Source organism: Pezoporus wallicus, unplaced genomic scaffold (assembly GCF_028554395.1).
Source record: "Pezoporus wallicus isolate ANWC-B61680 ecotype Strahan unplaced genomic scaffold, APGP_CSIRO_Pwel_v1 contig_12649, whole genome shotgun sequence".
Classification (NCBI taxonomy): domain Eukaryota; kingdom Metazoa; phylum Chordata; class Aves; order Psittaciformes; family Psittacidae; genus Pezoporus; species Pezoporus wallicus.
Genome location: NW_026637980.1, coordinates 1 through 23,262, shown reverse-complemented (window position 1 = coordinate 23,262; position 23,262 = coordinate 1). Strand labels below are relative to the sequence as shown.

General features: G+C 63.7%; 2 protein-coding genes across 2 annotated transcripts; both read left to right on the top strand.

Annotated features, from left to right (window-relative positions):
* The first annotated feature begins 1,283 nt into the window (after window positions 1–1,283).
* Window positions 1,284–12,104, top strand: ANKRD13D (ankyrin repeat domain 13D). Its single transcript, XM_057408592.1, has 15 exons — window positions 1,284–1,462; window positions 4,216–4,351; window positions 4,452–4,576; window positions 5,451–5,496; window positions 5,573–5,716; window positions 6,673–6,862; window positions 6,977–7,043; window positions 7,121–7,202; window positions 7,919–7,980; window positions 8,070–8,200; window positions 9,843–10,000; window positions 10,096–10,227; window positions 11,365–11,528; window positions 11,612–11,691; window positions 11,842–12,104. The coding sequence occupies exons 1-15, from the start codon at window positions 1,373–1,375 to the stop codon at window positions 12,086–12,088; spliced, it is 1,854 nt and encodes a 617-aa protein (XP_057264575.1). The 5' UTR covers window positions 1,284–1,372; the 3' UTR covers window positions 12,089–12,104.
* A 1,224-nt stretch (window positions 12,105–13,328) lies between these two features.
* LOC130598795 (protein phosphatase Slingshot homolog 3-like) lies at window positions 13,329–23,258 on the top strand (the record flags this gene model as incomplete). Its single annotated transcript, XM_057408591.1, has 12 exons — window positions 13,329–13,447; window positions 14,101–14,138; window positions 15,115–15,280; window positions 16,566–16,684; window positions 16,756–16,827; window positions 16,943–17,008; window positions 19,701–19,794; window positions 19,885–20,013; window positions 20,086–20,132; window positions 21,361–21,507; window positions 22,264–22,464; window positions 23,084–23,258. Coding segments are annotated over exons 1-12 (1,305 nt in total), but the record flags the coding sequence as incomplete, so codon positions are not given.
* Between the last annotated feature and the right edge of the window lie 4 nt (window positions 23,259–23,262).

Sequence of the window (23,262 nt, the reverse complement as noted above, 5' to 3'; positions counted from 1 at the left end):
TGTCTGATGATGGGGTTGTGCCGGCGCCAAGGGATGGAGCAAAACGGCTCGAGGGGGAGGTGGAGAAGGGATGGGGATGGGATGGGATGGGGTGGGATGGGGATAGGATGGGATGGGGTGGGATGGGGATGGGAGCAAACCTGGGTGGTCCCGGTCCCTGCCCCGGGGCTGAGGTTTAAGGCAGAAAAGGGGAGAGGAGCCCCGGGACCCCACAGGGATCGCAATGGGAAATATTAGGGGGGTGCCGGGACCCGGGAGCAGCCCGGGCCGGGGCAAGGAGGGTCCCGGTGCCTGAGGCACCGCCGTTAGTGCCGGTGTCAGGGGCCGGATGCCGGTTGCTGTTGCCCCACACCCCGCCGCGCCCGGTGCCCGCTGCCGATGTCCGCGCTGCTCAGGTGCCGGTGCCCCTTGGTGTTCGATCCCGGTTGTCGTTGCCCCTGTGCCGGTTCCGGTCGCTGGGAGCACCGGGATCAGGGTTCTGAGGTAACAGGACTGGAGGTACAGGAAGACCGGGGACCTGGAGACCCCGGGAGCACTGAGGGACTGGTGACACTGGGACAGGGACTGGGGGAACTGGAGATGGAGGGGAACTGGGAGATGGTGGTCCCCGGGAACCGGTGCCAGTTCCCTGTTCCCGTTGCTGTTGCCCCGGTGCCGGTTCCGGTCACTGTTAGCCCCGTTGCCGGTTGCTGTCGCTGCTTTCCGGTTCCTACCACAGTTACCCCCGTTCCCCGGTGCCGGTTCCGGTCCCCGTTACACCCGGTGCTGGTTCCTGTCCCCGTTGCCCGATGCCGGTTCCTGTTCCCGTTACCCCCGGTGCCGGTTCCGGTCCCCGTTACCCCCGGGGCTGGTTCCTGTCCCCGTTACCCCGGCTGCCGGTTCCGGTCCCCGTTACCCCTGGTTCCGGTCCCTGTTCTCCGGTGCCGGTTCCGGTCCCCCTTACCCCCGGCGCCGGTTCCTGTCCCCCTTACCCCCGGTGCCGGTTCCTGTCCCCGTTACCCCCGGTGCCGGTTCCTGTCCCCGTTACCCCCGGTGCCGGTTCCGGTCTCCGTTACCCCCGGTGCCGGTTCCTGTCCCCATTACCCCCGGTGCCGGTTCCTGTCCCCGTTACCCCCGGTGCCGGTTCCTGTCCCCGTTACCCCCGGTGCCGGTTCCGGTCCCCGTTCCCCGGTGCCAGTTCCGGTTCCTGTCGCTGCTTCCCGGTTCCCTCCGCCGTTACCCCCGGTGCCGGTTCCGGTGCCCCTCGCCCCTGGTGCCCGGTGCCGGCCCCGCCCCGCGCCGCCGCTGTGCGCCGCCGCCGCCGCCCCCGCGCGCAGCCATTGCGGGCAGGCCCCGGCGCTGCGGCCCGTCCGCCCGGGGACATGGTGCGGGGATGGCGGGAGCCGCGCACACGTTCCCGCTGCACCGCCTCGTCTGGCACAACCGGCACCAGGCGCTGGACAGCGCCCTGCGCTCCGGAACGGTGGGGCCCGCACCGCACCGCACCCCCCCGGCCAACGGGAGGGGATGGCGAGAGCGGCGGGGGCACCGGGAGCAAGGGGGGAGGCTGCGGGAGCAGGGGGGGGATTGGGCACAACGGGGAGCTGCGGGCGCTGGGGGGACCGGGAGCGCTACCGGGGACTGCGGGCAATGGGGAGGCTGCGGGCGCAGGGGACTGGGGGCACTGAGAGGGAGCGGGGGGACTGGGGGGAGCTGCGGGAGCAGGGGAGTGGGGGCACTGGGAGCACTGGAGGGGACTGGGAACACTGCAAGCAGCTGAGGGGATTGGGGGAGCTGCGGGCGCAGGGGACTGGGGGCACTGGGAGCACTGGAGGGGACTGGGAGCACTGCAAGCAGCTGAGGGGACTGGGGAAGCTGCGGGCGCAGGGGACTGGGGGCACTGAGAGGGACCGGGGGGACTGGGGGGAGCTGCGGGCGCAGGGGAGTGGGGGCACTGGGAGCACTGGAGGGGACTGGGAGCACTGCAAGCAGCTGAGGGGATTGGGGGAGCTGCGGGCGCAGGGGAGTGGGGGCACTGGGAGCACTGGAGGGGACTGGGAACACTGCAAGCAGCTGAGGGGATTGGGGAAGCTGTGGGCGCAGGGGAGTGGGAGCAATGGGGGGCACTGGGGGCATTATAGGGAACTGGGAGGACGGGGGGAGATACGGGCACAGGGGACTGGGAGCACTGGAGGGGACTGGGAGCACTGCAAGCAGCTGAGTGGACTGGGGAAGCTGCGGGCGCAGGGGACTGGGGGCACTGAGAGGGACCGGGGGACTGGGGGAGCTGCTGGCGCAGGGGAGTGGGGGCACTGGGAGCACTGGAGGGGACTGGGAGCACTGCAAGCAGCTGAGGGGATTGGGGGAGCTGTGGGCGCAGGGGAGTGGGAACATTTGAAGGAACTGGGAGGACTGGAGGAGATACGGGCACAGGGGACTGGGAGCACTGGAGGGGACTGGGAGCACTGCAAGCATCTGAGGGGATTGGGGGAGCTGCGGGCGCAGGGGACTGGGAACATTTGAGGGAACTGGGAGGACTGGAGGAGATACGGGCACAGGGGACTGGGAGCACTGCGAGGGACCGGGAGCACTGCAAGCGGCTGGGGGAGCTGCGGGCGCAGGGGAATGGGGGCACTGGGGGGGACTGGGAGCATTATAGGGAACTGGGAGGATTGGGGGAGATACGAGCACAGGGGACTGGGAGCACTGCGAGGGACCGGGAGCCCTGCAAGGAACTGAGGGGATTGGGGGAGCTGCAGGCACAGGGGAATGGGGGGACTGGGGGGGGGGACACTGGAGGAGTCTGGGAGCACTGGGGGAGAGCTGGGAGCATTAGAGGTACTGAGAGGACTGGGAGCACTGGAGGGACTGGGGGTACTGGAGGGCCTGGGGCAGTAAGGGATGATGGGAGGATCTGGGATACCAGGTGGGACTGGGAGGACTGGGATCCTAGAGGATGGTAGCGCCAGGGGGCTGGAAGCAACTGGGAGCACTGGGATTAGGATACTGGGTTAGCAGCTCTGGAGGTAGAGGGAGACAGGGGCTCTGTGGTACTGGGAGCACTGAGGGTTGGGGCACTGGGACAGCAGGGAACTGGGAGCACTGGAGATGGAGGGGAGCTGGGAGTAGGGGGACACTGGGTCTTGGTCGCGTTGGGATGTGGGCCTGGGGACATGGGTGATGCAGGATGGGGACCCGGGTGATGCAGGTTTGGTGACACGGGATGGGGACATGGGTGATGTGGAAGGGGGACATGGGTGCCAGGGGATAGGGACACAGAATGGGGACACGGGTGACACGAGATGGGGATATGGGTGATGTGGGATGAGGACATGGGTGTCGCAGGGATGATGACATGGGATGGGCCCACGGGTGATGTGGGGATGGGGACATGAGTGGCATGGTGCTCAGGACATGGGTGCCATGGGATTGGGAAAAGAGTGACACAGGATGGGGACATGGGTGCTGGGGACCTGGGAGACATGGGATGGAGACATGGGTGCTGCAGGAATGGTGACACAGGTGATGCATGGATGGGGACATGGGTGATACCGGTACTGATGACAGGGGAACCATGGGATGGGGACATGGGTGATACCGGTACTGATGACAGGGGACATGGGTGATACTGTTACTGGTGACAGGGGAACCATGGGATGGGGACATGGGTGATACCGGTACTGGGGACAGGGGAACCATGGGATGGGGACATGGGACATGGGTGATACCGGTACTGATGACAGGGGAACCATGGGATGGGGACATGGGTGATACTGGTACTGGTGACAGGGGAACCATGGGATGGGGACATGGGTGATACCGGTACTGATGACAGGGGAACCATGGGATGGGGACATGGGTGATACCGGTACTGGGGACAGGGGAACCATGGGATGGGGACATGGGTGATACCGGTACTGGGGACAGGGGAACCATGGGATGGGGACACGGGTGATACCGGTACTGATGACAGGGGAACCATGGGATGGGGACATGGGTGATACCGGTACTGATGACAGGGGACATGGGTGATGCCGGTACTGGTGACAGGGAACCATGGGATGGGGACATGGGTGATACCGGTACTGGTGACAGGGGAACCATGGGATGGGGACATGGGTGATACCGGTACTGGGGACAGGGGAACCATGGGATGCGGACACGGGTGACCCGGCATGGGTGATACCGGGGTGGGTGACCCGGGGTGGGGACACGGCTGCCGCTGCCCGTCCCCAGCACGACGTGGAGCTGCCGGACCCGCGGGGCCGGACGCCGCTGGAGCTGGCGGTGGCGCTGGGGCACCTGGAGTCGGTGCGGGTGCTGCTGCGGCACAACGCGAACGTGGGCCGCGAGAACGCCGGCGGCTGGACCGGTACCGGGGGGTGATGCCGGGGGGAATGCGGGTGTGTGTGGGGGGGGTGTCCCCGGCCTTGACCCCCTCACTCTGCTTGTGCCCCCCCCCCAACCTCCAGTGCTGCAGGAGGCCGTGAGCACCGGGGACCCCGAGATGGTGCAGCTCGTGCTGCAGTACCGAGACTACCAGCGGGCGACGCGGCGCCTCGCCGGCATCCCCGAGCTGCTCAGCAAGCTGCGGAGGGTGCGCAACGAGGGGGGAGCACAGCCCGGAGGGGTCCCCCCGGGACACGGCTCCCCCCTGGTCCCGCTGCTGTCACAGGGAGCCCCGGGTTAATCCCATTGGGATCTCTGCGGGTCCCGGTGCGAGAGCCCAATGGGAGCGGTGGGGACTGGGAGCACTGGGATGAGCTGGGAGAGCTGGGGGGGGGTTGGAGCACTGGGGTGGGCTGGGAGCATTGGAAAAGAGTGGGGGCACTGGGGACTGGGAACACTGGAGGGACTGGGAACACTAGGGGAGACTGGGAGGATTGGAAGAGACTGGGAGCACCAGGGTATACTGGGATGATCAGGATCACTGGAGAGACTGGGAGCATTGGGGATTGGGAGCACTGGAGGGACTGGGAACACTAGGGGAGACTGGGAGGATTGGAAGAGACTGGGAGCACCAGGGTATACTGGGATGATCAGGATCACTGGAGAGACTGGGAGCATTGGGGATTGGGAGCACTGGAGGGACTGGGAACACTAGGGGAGACTGGGAGGATTGGAAGAGACTGGGAGCACCAGGGTATACTGGGATGATCAGGATCACTGGAGGTGACTGGGAGCATTGGGGTGGACTGAGAGCACTGGGGATTGGGAGCACTGGAGGGACTGGGAACACTGTGGGAGACTGGGAGCACTGGGGTGGACTGGGAGCACTGAAGGGACTAGTAACCCTGGAAGCATTGGAAGAGACTGGGACCACTAGGGTGGACTGGGAGCACTGGAAGAGACTGGAAGGGTCAGGAACACCGGGGTCCCCACGTAGGACCCCAACCCCTGCCCAAGTCTCCCCATCCCAATGACCCCATCAGGTACCCGCAGCATCCCAGCGCTTGCTCCGTCTCTTCCAGGCATCCGACTTCTACGTGGAGATGAAGTGGGAATTCACCAGCTGGGGTGAGCGGGGGCCCACGGCTCTGGGGGTACCTCCCCGGGTGCCGTGGCACTGACGGGGCGCGCTCGTGTGCTGCAGTGCCGCTGGTGTCCAAGGTGTGCCCCAGCGACGTGTACCGCGTGTGGAAGCGCGGCGAGAGCCTGCGCGTGGACACCACGCTCCTGGGCTTCGAGCACATGACGTGGCAGCGCGGGCGCCGCAGCTACATCTTCAAGGGGGAAGGTCAGTGCCCCACGGGGAGCCGCCGGCGGCACCGCAGCGCACCCCCAGAAGGACCTCAGGGTGCCAATAGGGACCTCTTGGGAGCCCCAGTTCTCCCGCAGTATAGGGACCACCTCACTCCACACCTACCAGGACCCCCCCACTCCCCACTACAGTGGGTAGTATATACCATGTATACCCATATACTACAATGGGTCATATATGGACCATGTATACCCATATACTACAATGGGTCATATATGGACCATGTATACCCATATACTACAATGGGTAGTATATACCATATATACCCATATACTACAATGGGTCATATATGGACCATGTATACCCATATACTACAATGGGTAGTACATACCATGTATACCCACATACTACAATGGGCAGTATATACCATATATACCCATATACTACAATGGGTAGTACATGCCATGTATACCCATATACTACAGTGGGTCGTATGTGGACCATATACTACAATGGGTAGTATATACCATATATACCCATATACTACAATGGGTCGTATATGGTTAATGTAGTATATGGACCATATACTACAATGGGTCATATATGGACCATATATACCCATATACTACAATGGGTAGTATATACCATATATACCCATATACTACAATGGGTAGTATATACCATATATACCCATATACTACAATGGGTAGTATATACCATATATACCCATATACTACAATGGGCAGTATATACCATATATACCCATATACTACAACGGGTAGGATAAGGACCTCAGACCCCCAATAGGAACCTCTTGGGAACCCCACTTCTTCCACCCTCGTGGGCCCATCTCATCCCACACCCACCAGGACCCTTCAGCTGCCCTCCCCAGGGCCTCCCAGATGCCCCCTAAACCCAGGGCCCCCCTTGTTTTAGGGGTGTTGGGGGGGGTGCCAATGGCAGGCACTGACCCACGTCCCCCCCGTGCCCAGATGAAGGAGCGGTGGTGATGGAGGTGGACCACGACAAGCAAGTGGTCTACACGGAGACGCTGGCGCTGGCCCTGCACGAGCCCGACCTGCTGCTGGCGGCCATGCAGCCCTCCGAGGAGCACGTGGCCGGGCGGCTGACGTCCCCCATCGTCTCCACGCACCTCGACACCAGGAACATCGCCTTCGAGAGGTGGGTTGGCATCCCCAGAGCGGCACGGGGGTGCCGAGGTGTGGGGCAGGAGCGCATGGGGTGGGGCCGGGTGCAAGAGGATGAGCAGCACACGAGGAGCTTCCTTTGTGGCAGGAACAAGTCTGGGATCTGGGGCTGGCGCTCGGAGAAGATGGAGGTGGTGAGCGGCTACGAGGCCAAGGTGGGCACGGGGACATGGGGGGGGGGGACAATGGGGACATGGGGGGGCAGTGGGACGCTGATCCTGCCCCCTCTCAGGTGTACAGCGCCAGCAACGTGGAGCTGGTCACCAAGACCAGGACCGAGCATCTCTCCGACCAGGACAAGTCCCGCAGCAAAGGTGACAGCGGTGGCCAATCAGGGAGAGCAGCATCACCAGCATCCAATCAGGGAGCGCGGCTGCAGTGGGACCGCCCCTTTCCTGGGGGGACAATGGGGGTGCTGGTGTCAGCCATCAGCCATGGGGTGCTGTAGGGTGCCACCCATGGGGCATGGGATGATGTGTGGAATGTGACCCGTCAGGTTTGGGACACAATGGGTGCAGAGTGTCACCCGTCGGGTGTGGGGCGCTGGGGGTCACCCATCAGGTTTGGGATGTCACCCATCAGACATGGGATACTGCGTGTGGTGGGGGTGCCCTGTCATTTGTGGGATGCTGTGGGATGGGACCCATCACATGTGGGTCACCATTGGTGCAGGGTGTCACCCATCACGTGTGAGTCATCATAGGTGCTGAGGGTAACCTCTAGGGCATGGGACACTGCAGGGCGTCGCTTGTCAGGTGTGGGATGCTGTGGGTGCTGGATGTGACTCATCATGAGTGGAGCAATGTGTGGGGTGTGCTTGGGACATCATGGGTGCTGGCTGTCTCCCATCACGCATGAGTCACCATGGGTGCAAGGTGCCACCCGTCAAGTGCGGGGTGCTGGGGATGCCCCATGGGGTATGGCACCCTCTGCATAGGACCCCATGCGGGGTGAGCCCCACAGCAGCCGGGAAAGCCATGGGGTGCTGTGCCCCCTGCCCATGCTTAACCCCACCTCTTCCCCTATCCAGGCTCCAAGACCCCCTTCCACTCCTTCCTGGGCATCGCACAGCAGCACAGCACCCACAATGGGGTGAGTGACTGGGCTGGGGGGGGTCCCTGGGGGCACCCCTATGTGCTGGGGTCCCCCTTCCGTGGCTGAGCACTGCCAGTGCCCCCCAGGCGCCCATGCTGCAGGCCGCCAGCCCCACCAACCCCACGGCCATCACCCCCGAGGAGTACTTCGACCCCCACTTCGACCTGGAGACCCGCAACATCGGGCGCCCCATTGAGATGTCCAGCAAGGTGCAGAGGTGAGGCCAGCGCCAGGGGCACAGGGATGGGGGCAGAACCCCATGGGATGGTGATGGGGCGCAAGGGATGTGGCACTGGTTGCAAGGACCCATTGGGGTGCTGCCAGGGTCGCAGGGATGGGTGTCAGCACCCATTGGGGTGGTGATGGGGTCCGTGGGATGTGGCACTGGATCCATTGGCATACTGATGGGTCCCAGGGATTTGGCACTGGGTATCAGGACCCACAGGGTAGTGGAGGGTCCCATGGACATGCCAGGACCACGGGGTGGTGATGGCATCGCTGGGATGTGGCACTGGTTGCAAGGACCCATTGGAGATGTGACAGGGTCGCAGGGATGTGCCACTGGGTGCCAGGACCCATTGGGGTGCTGATAGGTCCCATGGACACAGAACTGGGTGCCAGGACCCAGTGGGGTGCTGATAGGTCCCATGGACACAGCACTGGGTGCCAGGACCCATTGGGGTGCTGATAGGTCCCATGGGCACAGCACTGGGTGCCAGGACCCATTGGGTGCTGATGGATCTCATGGACACAGCACTGGGTGCCAGGCCCCATTGGGGTGCTGATGGGTCCCATGGACACAGCACTGGGTGCCAGGCCCCATTGGGGTGCTGATGGGTCCCATGGACAGAGCACTGGGTTCCAGGCCCCATTGGGGTGCGGACGGGTCCCATGGGCACAGCACTGGGTGCCAGGACCCATTGGGGTGCGGATGGGTCCCATGGACACAGCACTGGGTGCCAGGACCCATTGGGTGCTGATGGATCTCATGGACACAGAACTGGGTGCCAGGACCCAGTGGGCTGCTGATAGGTCCCATGGGCACAGCACTGGGTGCCAGGACCCATTGGGTGCTGATGGATCTCATGGACACAGCACTGGGTGCCAGGCCCCATTGGGGTGCTGATGGGTCCCATGGACAGAGCACTGGGTTCCAGGCCCCATTGGGGTGCGGACGGGTCCCATGGGCACAGCACTGGGTGCCAGGACCCATTGGGGTGCGGATGGGTCCCATGGACACAGCACTGGGTGCCAGGACCCATTGGGTGCTGATGGATCTCATGGACACAGAACTGGGTGCCAGGACCCAGTGGGGTGCTGATGGGTCCCATGGACACAGCACTGGGTGCCAGGCCCCATTGGGGTGCGGACGGGTCCCATGGGCACAGCACTGGGTGCCAGGACCCATTGGGGTGCGGACGGGTCCCATGGGCACAGCACTGGGTGCCAGGCCCCATTGGGGTGCTGATGGGTCCCATGGACACAGCACTGGGTGCCAGGCCCCATTGGGGTGCGGACGGGTCCCATGGGCACAGCACTGGGTGCCAGGACCCATTGGGGTGCGGACGGGTCCCATGGGCACAGCACTGGGTGCCAGGACCCATTGGGGTGCGGACGGGTCCCATGGACACAGCACTGGGTTCCAAGACCCATTGGGGTGCGGATGGGTCCCATGGACACAGCACTGGGTTCCAAGACCCATTGGGGTGCGGATGGGTCCCATGGACACAGCACTGGGTGCCAGGACCATAGCAAGGGCGATGTGTCCCATGGCCACAGCAGCACCCTATGGGGGTGGTGCCGGTGTCCCTGCCCCACATCGCTGCCGGGGTCCCCGCGGCCCCCGCCGGTGCCCACAGGTTCAAGGCGACGCTGTGGCTGTGCGAGCAGCACCCGCTGTCGCTGGCGGAGCAGGTGACCCCCATCATCGACCTCATGGCCATCTCCAACGCGCACTTCGCCAAGCTGCGGGACTTCATCACCCTCAAGCTGCCCCCCGGCTTCCCCGTCAAGATCGGTGAGGGGGGGGGGGCTCGTGTGGGGCAGGGCTTATAATGGGATGGGGACAATGACCCCCATGTGTGTCCGTGTCGTTCCCCCCCCACACCCCAGAGATCCCCCTGTTCCACGTGCTCAACGCCCGCATCACCTTCAGCAACCTCTGTGGGTGCGACCAGCCCCTGGGCTCCGTGCGGGTGTGCGCCCCCCCGCAGCCCCCCGGCACCCAGCCCCCCGGAAACAGAGGTGAGGCTGGGGGTGCCCTGGGGATGGGGATGCTGGGGGGGGGGGTCCCTGGGTACCACCAGGATGTCCATGGGGATGGGTGCTGTGGGTGCTCAGGATGAGGGGTCTGGGGGGGACACTGGATACAGGGTGGTGTGGTCGTGGGGTGCAGGGTGCTCAGGGGAGCAGGGTGCCCATGGGTGTGGGGTGCTGTGGGATGCCACAGGGTGCCATGGGATTCCATGGGTCATCATGGGTGTGGGATGTCACAGGGTGCTGTGGGATGCCATTGATCAGACACCATCGGGTGTTGTGGGTTTGGGGTGCTGTGAGAGGCCACAGGGTGCCACGGGTTTAGGCTTCCATGGGGTGCAATGTGTGTGGGATGCCAGAGGGTGCTGTGGGGTACCATAGGACATCATGGGGTACCATGGGTGGTGGGTGCCCTGGGGTGCCATGCAACACCACGCGGTACAATAGGATGCCATGAGGTGTGGGTTGCCACAGGGTGCTGTGGGTCACCATAGGGTGCCATAGGACACCACAGGGTGCTGTGGGTGTGGGTTGCTGTTGAACACCATTGGGTGCCATGGATGCAGGGAGCTGCAGGCTGGTGCTGGGTGCCGTAGGATGCCGTGGGGTACCACTGGCCACCGTAGGACATCACAGGGTGCTGTGGGTGTGGGTTGCTGTGGAACACCATGGGGTGCCATGGATGCAGGGAGCTGCAGGCTGGTGCCCTAGGATGCCGTGGGGTACCACTGGCCACCGTAGGACATCACAGGGTGCTGTGGGTGTGGGTTGCTTTGGAACACCATGGGGTGCCATGGATGCAGGGAGCTGCAGGCTGGTGCCCTAGGATGCCGTGGGGTACCACTGGCCACTGTAGGACATCACAGGGTGCTGTGGGTGTGGGTTGCTGTGGAACACCACGGGGTGCCATGGATGCAGGGAGCTGCAGGCCGGTGCTGGGTGCCGTAGGATGCCGTGGGGTACCACTGGCCACCGTAGGACATCACAGGGTGCTGTGGGATACCACGGTGTGCTCTAGGGGTGCTGTGGGTGTGGGATAACACAGGGCGCCAGGGCCGGGGGGTGCCGGGGGGGCTCACGCATGGGGGCCATGTCCCGGGGGGCTCACCCCGCGCCCCACCGCAGGCTGGCCCTTCCCGTGCGAGGTGGAGGCGGGGGTGTTCGAGGTGCCCGCGGGGTACACGGTGCTGGGCGCGGGGCGCAGCGAGCCCCTGCGCGACGAGGACGACGACCTCCTGCAGTTCGCCATCCAGCAGAGCCTGCTCGACGCCGGCACCGAGACCGACCAGGCGAGGCCACGCCCCCACCCCAAAGCCACGCCCCTCGTGGGGGAAACCACGCCCCCCCCTTCTCACGCAAGCCCCGCCCACAGGTGACGATTTGGGAGGCGCTGACCAATACCCGCCCGGGCAGCGACCCGCCGCCCTATGACGAGGAGCTGCAGCTGGAGCGGTGAGGCTCCGCCCGCGTGGGGGGGGGGGGGGGGGGGCGTGGCTTAAAGGGATGCCCCGCCCACCCCCGAGGGCGGGTAATAGCACGTGTTGGGCATGCGGTGGGGGCGTGGCTGTGAAGGGGGCGTGGCCTCACTGCCCCTCCGCGCAGGGCCCTGCAGGAGAGCATGCTGCTGCAGGCGGGCCCCAGCGCCGAGCCCCTGCCCGCCGGGACCCCCCCCGGTGCCGGTGCCGGTGGTGGCGGCCCCCCGGTGCCCCCCGGTTACGGCAGCTTCGCGGAGCAGCTGCGCTTGGCCATGGCGTTGTCGGAGCGGGAGCAGGAGGAGCGGGAGCGGCGCCGGCGGGAGGAGGACGAGGAGCTGCAGCGCATCCTGCGGCTCTCCCTCACCGACAAGTAGAGCCCGGGGGTGCTCTGCATGGCAGAGGGGTGACCCGTACGTGGGGACGCCCCGCGTGGGGTGGGGGCACCCCGGTGGCACCGCGTCGCCTCGGGGACATCAGGCGTGGGGTCACCCTGGCGTGGGCATCATCCCGCGTGGGGACACCCCAACTTAGGCATGGCCAGGGCCGCGATGGCACCCCCATGTCGGGACCCCCCCCCGGATGAGGGCATAGCTCCCACATGGGGGGCATTGACCCAGGGATCCTCCTATCCCCAGGACCCACAACCCGGGGGTCCTCTCCCTCCAGGCTCAAATCTCAGCCCAGGCACCCTGATCTGGGGACTGCCCCCCACCCCAGGGGCACCCCTGTCCCCAGGATCCCCACCCTAGGGACCCCCCTTTCTCTTCAGTGTTGTACATTGATCCCATGGGGGGGGGGGGGGGGGGGGGCAGGATGGAGCTGGGGGGCCCCGTGGGATGCGGCTGAGCCCCATTTAAAGGCACCCCAGGGTTGGGTGCTGGGGGGACAGGCAGGGAACCCCCAGGCCTCATCCCTTGGGGGCACTGGGGGGGCCCTTTGTATGTACATATACATATACATATATATATATACACGTGTGTGCTGACTGTGCTGGGGGGGGGAGAAGGGGGCAGAGCCTGTGGGAAGAATGGCATGTGGGGGGCACTGGAGGGATCCCATGGGATTTTCTCCCCCCTCCCCCCAAAAAAAAAATCTTGCCCCAGTGCCCCCATTCCCTCCCCTGGGTATATTGTATTCCATGGATAATTCCTGGGGACCCACTACTGAGCCATGGAGTACCAAGGGGCTTGGGTGGGGGGGTCCCAAGGTAACAGGGGTCCGGTTTGGGGTGGGATGGGGTGTCCCATTCCGGGGTGGGATTGAGGAGGGCTCCTTGGCATAGGGTTGAAGGAGGGGGTCAGGGTGTGCTGGCACGCAGGGGGGCACAACCAGTAGAGCCACAATGCCAGGGTGAGGGGCTCTGGGAAGGGGGTCCCAGGTACTGGGGTCCCAGACCCTATGTTCCGGAGGGTGAATCCTGCGGGGTCCCAGGGAGCGGGGGGGGTGTTTGTGGGTTCCCGGTCCGGTGGTACCGGCTCTGGGGGGTGATGATGCAGGGGGTACCATGAGGGTGGTACCGATGCCAGTCCGGTGGTACCGGCGCTGGGGGTGATGCTAAGGGGGGCAAATCCCTCTTCAGGCCGCGCTGTGCCCGGGGCCGTGCCCGTGCCCGTTCCCGTTCCCGTTCCCGTCCGGGCGGGGCAGCGGCGGCGGCTGCACGGCGCTTCCTGGTGCGGCGGGGCATGGCGCTGGTCACGGTGCGGCGGGCGGCGGGGTCCGCCGGGGGCTCCGCGGTGAGTGCGGGACGGGGCCGGATCCGGTGCCAGCGCGGGGCGGAAGGGGGGGGGGGGGGGTTCGGGCTGTCCCGGGTGCTCCCAACACGGTTTGGAACAGGAGGGGGGGAAGGATTTAAGTCCGCTCCGGTGCCTCCCGGGACGGGTTGATCCCGGTGGGACGTTACCGGGGGTGATTCCCAGCACATGGGGGGGTTCCTCTGCTCCCGGTGGGGACTGCTCTGTAATTAAGGGAGTATGGAGCGGGGGGGGGGGGGTCTCCAGCGGCTCCCACAGTCCCCAGTGCTCCCAGGAGCTTCCCGGTGCTCCCGTCCTCCCCGTTCCACCAGTTCCCATTGGGCCTGATTGAGTCACCCCTACAGCACGCAAACAGGGGGGAGCACAAGGACAGCCCCCCCCCCCCCTGCCGTCCCAGAGCTGATCCCCAGGGATCTGCCTCCCTAATGGGACCCCCCCAGGGCTCCCATGCTCCCTAATGGGGCCCAGCCAATGCCCCCCATGCTGCTGGTTGGGGGTTGCAGGGGGTCACTGGTCCCCAGTGGGATGTGCTGGGGGACGGGGGGGTGCTGAGCCCCCCAAGCATGGTCTGTGCCCCCGGGGTCACACTCCCCTATGGGGACACTGCCACCCCCCCCCCCCCCATTACTTTGCAGGAGGAAGATGCACCCAGACGTGGCCAACTGCAGCGGCGGTGAGAAGGGGATGTCCCCAGGGATGGGAGCTATGGGATACAGGGACACAGATAGGAGCATCCCCCCCAGTGGTGCCCCAGCTCTCTCCCCTTTGGGGGAGTGTTTTGGGGGGCCCCCATCCATGAGGGCCATGGGATACAGGGACACAGATAGGAGCATTCCCCCCCCCCCCATGATGCCTCAGCTCTCTCCCCTTTGGGGGAGTGTTTTGGGGGCCCCCATCCATGAGGGCCATGGGATACAGGGACACAGATAGGAGCATTCCCCCCCCCCCCATGATGCCTCAGCTCTCTCCCCTTTGGGGGAGTGTTTTGGGGGCCCCCCATCCATGAGGGCCATGGGATACAGGGACACAGATAGGAGCATTCCCCCCCCCCCCATGGTGCCCCAGCTCTCTCCCCTTTGGGGGAGTGTTTTGGGGGGCCCCCATCCATGAGGGCCATGGGATACAGGGACACAGATAGGAGCATTCCCCCCCCCCCCATGGTGCCCCAGCTCTCTCCCCTTTGGGGGAGTGTTTTGGGGGGCCCCCATCCATGAGGGCCATGGGATACAGGGACACAGATAGGAGCATCCCTCTCCTATGGTGCCCCAGCTCTCTCCCCTTTGGGGGAGTGTTTTGGGGGGCCCCCATCCATGAGGGCCATGGGATACAGGGACACAGATAGGAGCATCCCTCTCCTATGGTGCCCCAGCTCTCTCCCCCTTGGGGGAGTGTTTGGGGGGGCCCCCATCCGTGAGGGCCATGGGATACAGGGACACAGGAGCATCCCTCTCCTATGGTGCCCCAGCTCTCTCCCCTTTGGGGGAGTGTTTTGGGGGGGCCCCCATCCGTGAGGGCCATGGGATACAGGGACACAGGAGCATCCCTCTCCTATGGTGCCCCAGCTCTCTCCCCTTTGGGGGAGTGTTTTGGGGGGCCCCCATCCATGAGGGCCATGCTGTGGGTCCCACTGCGGAGCCTCTGCCCCCCAGGCAGAGCTTTGTCATGGTCAAAGGGGCCGCTCTGCTGCTGCCCGCCGAGGAGCCCCCCCCGGCTGAGCCCCCCCCGGCCGAGCCCCCCGGCCAGGCCCCGGGGCAGCAGGAGCAGCACCTCCAGCTCATGATGCAGCTGCTGCGGGCACAGGACGCCATCCGGCTGGTGGGACGGGAACAGGAATGGGATAGGGATGGGGATGGGCTGTGAGTGGGATGGGATAGGATGGGGACAATGATGAGGGTAGAATGGGATGGGAACTGGATGTGGATGGGATGCAATGGGGATAGGGATGGCATGGGACAGGGCCGGATTGGAATGGACAGAATGGTGGTGAGGCCAGGATGAGGAGGGGAATGGGATATGGATTGGATGGGGATGGGGACAGGATGGAGATGGGAAGAAGGATGAGGATAGAATGGGGATGGGAATTGGATATGGATGGGATGCAATGGGGATAGGGATGGCATGGGACAGGGCCGGATTGGAATGGACAGAATGGTGGTGAGGCCAGGATGAGGAGGGGAATGGGATATGGATTGGATGGGGATGGGGACAGGATGGAGATGGGAAGAAGGATGAGGATAGAATGGGGATGGGAATTGGATATGGATGGGGTGGGATGCAATGGGGACAGGGATGACATGGGAAAGGGCAGGACTGGGATGAACAGAATGGGAATGGGGGCAGGATGAGAAGGGGAATGGGACATGGATGGGATGGGATGGGATGGGATGGGATGGGATGGGATGAGGATGGTGACAGGATGGGGATGGGACAGAATGGGGATGGGGACAAGGATGGGGATACAATGGGGATTTAAATGGGATATGAATGGGACAGGATGGCATGAGGTGGCATGAGATGTGTGTGGGGATAGGATGGGAATGGCATGGGCCAGGATGGGATTGGAATGGGGACATATGGGGATGGAACAGAATGGGGATGAGGACGGGGGAGGTAGTAAGGGAGTGGGAATGGGATATGGATGGGACAGGATGGGATGAGATGGGGTTGGATAAAGGTGAGGACAGGATGGGGATGTCATGTGATGGGACAGGATTGGGATGGGGACAGGATTGGAATGGGAATAGGATATGGATGGGACAGGATGGGATGAGATGGGATGGGATAAAGATGAGGACAGGATGGGGATTTCATGTGATGGGACAGGATTGGGATGGGGACAGGGATGTGATAGGGATGGGACAGGATGGGACAAGGGGAGAAGGGATGGGCATGGGGACAGGATGGGGACTGGCATGGGATATGGATGGAGATGGGACAGAACTGGATGGAGATACAATAGCATGGGATGAGCCCAGGATGGAGACCGGGTTGGAAGGGGACGGCTGCAGCCCAGCCTGCCCTGCAGCGTGCTGGGGACACTGTGGGCACCTGGGGGCAGATCCCACAGTGCAGGAGGCCCCCCTGACCCCGTCCCTCGCAGGCGGTGCGGTTGGAGTCGGCACGGCCGCGGCGGGTGCGGTACCTGCTGGTGGTGCGGCCCGAAGAGGAGGGGGCCGAGGGGGAGGCAGCGCTGCTGGGGGTGGACTTCGCCCATGAGGGGTGAGCAGGGAGCTCGGGGGGTGCCAGAGGGGGGGATGGCAGCTGCACCCCCTCACCTCTGCCCGCCCCAGGGCCTCCCGCTGCACCCTGGGCATGGTGCTGCCCCTCTGGAGCGACACCCAGGTCTTCCTCGATGGCGATGGGTAAGGGGAATGAGGGGGCCCGGGGAAGGGGGGCGTTAGGAGGGTGGATAAGGGGCTGGGAGGGGGTTGGAGTGCCCCCCCGATACCCCTCCCTGTGTCTCCCCATGGTGCTCAGAGGGTTCAGTGTGACGTCGGGGGGAGAGACCCGCATCTTCAAGCCCATCTCTGTGCAGACCATGTGGTGAGTGAGCCCTGGATGGGCATGGGAGGTTGTGGGCACTGCTGTGGGCACTGCCATGGGCATGGAACGTGGGCACCACCGTGCTCAGGGTGGGCACCCGCATGGGCATGGGACGTGGGTACCACCATGGGCATGGAGGATGTGGTCACCACCATGATCACGGGAAGGTTGTGGGCACTGGAGATGGATCCCACAATGCTCAGCTGGGATGTGGGCATTCCCATGGGCATGGGATGTGGGTACCACCATATCAGAGAGGATACGGGCCTCCCCAGGGGCACGGGATGGGGGTACCACCATATTCAGGGGGATGAGATCATCCCTATGGGCATGGGATGTTGGTGCCACCATATCAGAGAGGATACGGGGCTCCCCAGGGGCACGGGATGTGGGTACCACCATATTCAGGGGGATGAGATCATCCCTATGGGCATGGGATGTGGGTGCCACCATATCAGAGAAGATACGGGCCTCCCCAGGGGCACGGGATGGGGGTGCCACCATATTCAGGGGGATGAGATCATCCCTATGGGCATGGGATGTTGGTGCCACCATATCAGAGAGGATACGGGCCTCCCCAGGGGCACGGGACATGGGTACCACCATATTCAGGGGGATGAGATCATACCTATGGGTGTGGGATGTGGGTACCACCATATCAGAGAGGATACGGGGCTCCCCAGGGGCACGGGATGTGGGTACCACCATATTCAGGGGGATGGGACCATCCCTGTGGGCACGGGATGTGGGTGCCACCATATTCAGGGGGATGAGATCATCCCTATGGGCATGGGATGTGGGTGCCCCCATATCAGAGAGGATACGGGCCTCCCCAGGGGCACGGGATGTGGGTACCACCATATTCAGGGGGATGGGACCATCCCTATGGGCATGGGATGCGGGTACCACCATATTCAGGGGGATGAGATCATCCCTATGGGCATGGGATGTGGGTGCCACCATATCAGAGAGGATACGGGCCTCCCCAGGGGCACGGGATGTGGGTACCACCATATTCAGGGGGATGAGATCATCCCTATGGGCATGGGATGTGGGTGCCCCCATATCAGAGAGGATACGGGCCTCCCCAGGGGCACGGGATGTGGGTACCACCATATTCAGGGGGATGAGATCATACCTATGGGTGTGGGATGTGGGTACCACCATATCAGAGAGGATACGGGGCTCCCCAGGGGCACGGGATGTGGGTACCACCATATTCAGGGGGATGAGATCATCCCTATGGGCACGGGATGTGGGTGCCCCCATATTCAGGGGGATGTGCTCACCCCCAGGAGCACTGGGGGGGTACAAGGGCACCCCTGCGTGCAGGGGACGCAGGTACCAGTGCGTTCAGCGGGGATACGGGCACGGCACACGGGTACCAGCACGGTGACGGGGTGATGGTGTGCGCACTGCAGCGGGCACAGGGCCCGCACCGGGTTGGGGTGTGGGGAGGGTTCAGGCCCCACGGGGCGCCCCCCACACGCGGTGCGGGGCGGGTGCGGTGTGAGGCGCTGTGGCAGGGCCGTGCTGCAGGAGCTGCACCGGGCCTGCGAGGACGCGTCCCGAGGGGGGCACATCCCCGGCGGAGCGGCGCTGGGCTGGGCCCGCGGGTACGCGGCGGAGCTGGGCTCGGAGCAGAGCTGCATCAACGAGTGGAGCGCCATGGCCGGGCTGGAGTCCGTGCGCCCCGCGTCACCCCCGCCGAGCCCGTAAGCTCCGCCCCCACCCCCGGGCTCCGCGGGCCAATCAGCGATGCGCATGGGGAGGGAGGCGGGGCTAAGGGGGGGGAGGAGGGAGGGGCTTGAGGAAGGGGGCGGGGTTTGGCCATTGGGGAGGGGCTTATAAGAAGAGGGTGGAGCTTTCAGTTTTATGGCGATTGGGAGGCGGGACTTGCATGTTTAAGGGCGGGGCTTAGGGAGCGGTGTAGCCAATGGGGTTTGGCTTCAAGGAAGTGGGTGGAGCCTTCAGGTTTTTACGGTGATTAGGAGGTGGGACTTGCATGTTTAAGGGCGGGGCTTAGGGAGCGGTGTAGCCAATGGGGTTTGGTTTAATGGAAGTGGGTGGAGCTTTCAGTCTTTTATGGTGATTAGGAGGTGGGACTTGCATGTTTAAGGGCGGGGCTTAGGGAACGGTGTAGCCAATGGGGTATGGTTTAATGGAAGTGGGTGGAGCTTTCAGTCTTTTATGGTGATTAGAGGCGGGACTTGCATGTTTCAGGGCGGGGCTTAGGGAACGGTGTAACCAATGGGGTATGGTTTAAAGGAAGTGGGTGGAGCTTCCAGTCTTTTATGGCGATTAGGAGGTGGGACTTGCATGTTTAAGGGCGGGGCTTAGGGAACGGTGTAGCCAATGGGGTATGGTTTAATGGAAGTGGGTGGAGCTTTCAGTCTTTTATGGTGATTAGGAGGCAGGACATGAATGTTTAAGGGCGGTGCTTAGGGATCGGTGTAGCCAATGGGGTATAGTTTAAAGGAAGTGGGTGGAGCTTCCACGCTTTTTATGGTCATAAGGAGAATGGGCTTAAAATGAGGGCGTGGCCAATGGGGTGGGGTTTAACGGAAGTGGGTGGAGCTTTTGCCCTTTTATGGTCATGAGGAGGCGGGGCTTGTGCAGAGGCGAGGCAGGGCCTGCTTAGGGCAGCGCCATGGCCATCCATCGGTGGGTGACGTGGTGACACCAATGCCAGGCCGGCGGCAGCGGAGCTGTCGGAGCAGACAGTGCGGGCGCTGCTGCGGGACGTGATGGCCAGCGCCGACCTGGAGAGCGTCACCTCCAAGGAGGTGGGTGACCCCGGGCAGGGGCCAAGAGCCCGGTCCGCAGGCAGGGACAGGCAGGGGCAGGAGCATCCAGCACCCCATGGTGGTCCTCAGGTTCGGGAGGAGCTGGAGCGGCGCACAGGGCACAGCCTGGCCCAGCACAAGGACTTCATCGACAACGAGATGCTGCTGGTGCTGGCGCAGATGGACCGGCCCTCCCGTGTCTTCCCTCACGTCTACCTGGTGGGCAAGGTTGGGCACGGCGGTAAGGGCGGGCAGGGCTTGTCCCCAGGGCTCACCACTGCCGCCACACAGGGATCTGAGTGGAACGCGGCCAACTTGGAGGAGCTGCAGCAGAACCGGTGAGTGTGGGGTCAGCTGGGGTACAATGGTGGGGTGGGCATGGGGAGATGGTGGGGGGGCTCGGGGGGGTGGCATGGGGTCATCTGGGGTGTTACGGTGGTGCAGGTATGGGGTCATCATGGCGTGATCGGGTGAGGTGGGTATGGGCTTATCATGGGATGCTGATGGGTGGATATGGGGTCATTGAAGGACAGCCATGGGGATGGACATGGGGTCTTTGTAGTGCATCCATTTGGATGGGCATGGGGTCATCATGGGGCACCCATTGGAGTGGGCAAAGGGTCTTTGTAGGCACCCATTGGAGTAGTGAAGGTGTCTTTGTAAGGCACTTACTGTGATAGGAATGGTCTGTTTAGGGCAACCATTGGGTTGCTCATGGGGTCTTTGTAGGGCACCCATTGGGTTGCTCATGGGGTCTTTGCAGGGCACCCATTGGGTTGCTCATGGGGTCTTTGTAGGGCACTCATTGGGTTTATCATGGGGGTCTTTGTAGGGCACCCACTGGGTTGCTCATGGGGTCTTTGTAGGGCACCCATTGGGTTTATCATGGGGGTCTTTGTAGGGCACCCATTGGGTTGCTCATGGGGTCTTTGTAGGGCACCCATTGGGTTTATCATGGGGGTCTTTGTAGGGCACCCATTGGGTTACTCATGGGGTCTTTGTAGGGCACCCATTGGGTTTATCATGGGGGTCTTTGTAGGGCACCCATTGGGTTTATCATGGGGGTCTTTGTAGGGCACCCATTGGGTTTATCATGGGGGTCTTTGTAGGGCACCCATTGGGTTTATCATGGGGGTCTTTGTAGGGCACCCATTGGGTTTATCATGGGGGTCTTTGTAGGGCACCCATTGGGTTTATCATGGGGGTCTTTGTAGGGCACCCATTGGGTTTATCGTGGGGGTCTTTGTAGGGCACCCATTGGGTTTATCATGGGGGTCTTTGTAGGGCACCCATTGGTTTGATTATGGAGTCTTTGTAGAGCACCCATTGGTTTGATTATGGAGTCTTTGTAGGGCACCCATTGGGTTGGCCCTCTGGTCATCAAGGGACACACATTGGGGTGGTCGAAGGGTCTTTGTAGGGCACCTGTTGGGATGGATGGGAGGTCATCATGGGACACGTGGCAGGGTGGGTGCCGCAGGTCTATGGCACTGCAGTGGGGTGCTGTGGGTCCCCCCACGGAGCACAGGCAGATCCCCAACCCTGCCCCTGTCCATGGCGCCCCAGGGTCACCCACATCCTGAACGTGGCGCGGGAGATCGACAACTTCTTCCCGGCGCTGTTCACCTACATGAACGTGCGGGTGTACGATGAGGAGACGGCCCAGCTCCTGCCCCACTGGAACGACACCTTCCTCTTCCTCTCCCGTGTCCGGTCAGTGGGGCCAGGGCAGCCCTGGGGCACAGGGGCAATGCAGGGGGATACAGGATGTGGGGGGCACGGAGGGACAGGGGTTGGAGTCAGGGGCAGGATGAAGGGAACACAACATGGATGGGGGTATCTGGGGAGGCATCTTGGTGACTGAGGTACTGGTAGGCATGGGAAGCACTGCGGACACTGGGAGCACTGGGAAATGGGGTGATCTGGGGTATTGGGTCTCTGGGAATGTGAGGAGACCTGAGGACATGGGGACTATGGGGCACAATGTCCCTGGGGACAAGGGAACCATTGGGAACAAGGTCCCTGGGGACATGGGAAGCACTGGGAACATGGAAACTACAGGGAACAAGGTCTCTTGGGACAATGGGAGAACTGGGAACATGGGAACCATTGGGAACAAGGTCCCTGGGAATAATGGGAGCTCGGGGAACATGGGAACCATTGGGAACAAGGTCCCTGGGGACATGGGGAGCTCTGGGAACACGGGAACCATTGGGAACAAGGTCCCTGGGGACATGGGGAGCTCTGGGAACACGGGAACCATTGGGAACAAGGTCCCTGGGGACATGGGGAGCTCTGGGAACATGGGAACCATTGGGAACAAGGTCCCTGGGGACGTGGGGAGCACCAGGTGAATGGGAACCATGGAACCCGGGGACCCCAATGCCATGGGGCCCCCAGGGCCATGGTGTGCCCGGGGACAGCGGGGTCCCCCCAACGCACTCAGTGCCATGCGGGTGCGCGCCGCAGGGCCAGCGGGGGCCGGGCGCTGGTTCACTGCCGCATGGGGCTGAGCCGCTCGGCAGCCACGGTGCTGGCGTACGCCATGAAGGAGTTGGGGTGGTCCCTGGAGCGGGCGCTGCGGCACGTGCGGCACTGCCGGCCCGGCGCCATGCCCAACCCCGGCTTCATGCGCCAGCTCGACTTCTACCAGGGCATCCTGCGCGCCAGGTGGGTGGGGGCGAGGTGAGCCACGCCCACATAAAGGGTGGGGCACGCGGAGACCACGCCCTCCTCGGCTAGGAGAGGGCGAGGATCTATGAGGCCACGCCCCCTTCGGGAGGGTGGGGGCTGGTGAGCCTATGCTCAGCTATGGAGGATGGGCGGGGGTCTGATTAGGCCACGCCCCCCTTTGGACAGAATATGGTTTAATGAGGCCACGCCCCCTTCGGTAGGAGGAAGACCACGCCTCCTTTGGGCAGGGTGGGCGGGGTCTTGTGTGGCCACACCCCATTGTCCATGAGGAAGGGCCCCTGTGGCCACGCCCATTTAAGACAGGAAAGGCGTGGACTGCCACGTGCCCTTCAACAGTGAGAGGGCGTGGTCTCCTGTAACCCCGCCCCTTAGCATGGAGAGTCCACCCTGACCCCGCCTCCTTCAGCAATAAGGGGCGTGGTCACATTACCAAGGTGTGGGCTATGGTGGGTGGAGCATCCTTTTAGCCACGCCCCTTTCACACCGGGTGGGCGGGGTTTGCATCGCGGGGTGGGCCGAGCCTGTGGGCCCCCCCACCCCCGTTTTCCACGGCGGAGGGGGCCCGGTCAGGGGGTGACGGGCGGGTGTGTGTCAGCCGGCACAGCACCATGTGGGAGCCCAGGGCGGCCGAGCCCCAGCCTCAAGGGGACGAGGGCGGCACGGCCCCGTCCCCGCAGCCCCCTGAGGACGTGCCCGTGCCGGGGGTGTTGGGGGCCTCCCCGCGGCCCCGCATCTCCCTGTGCGCCGTCATGAGGAGCATCAGCCAGCTGGAGC

Bases quoted from the DNA above. Each gene is read 5' to 3' on its own strand.
- ANKRD13D (XM_057408592.1), top strand. From the start codon at position 1,373: ATGGCGGGAGCCGCGCACACGTTCCCGCTGCACCGCCTCGTCTGGCAC. The intron at 4,577-5,450 runs GTGCGCAACGAG...CGTCTCTTCCAG, and splicing joins TGCTCAGCAAGCTGCGGAGG to GCATCCGACTTCTACGTGGA. The intron at 11,529-11,611 runs GCGAGGCCACGC...CCCCGCCCACAG, and splicing joins CCGGCACCGAGACCGACCAG to GTGACGATTTGGGAGGCGCT.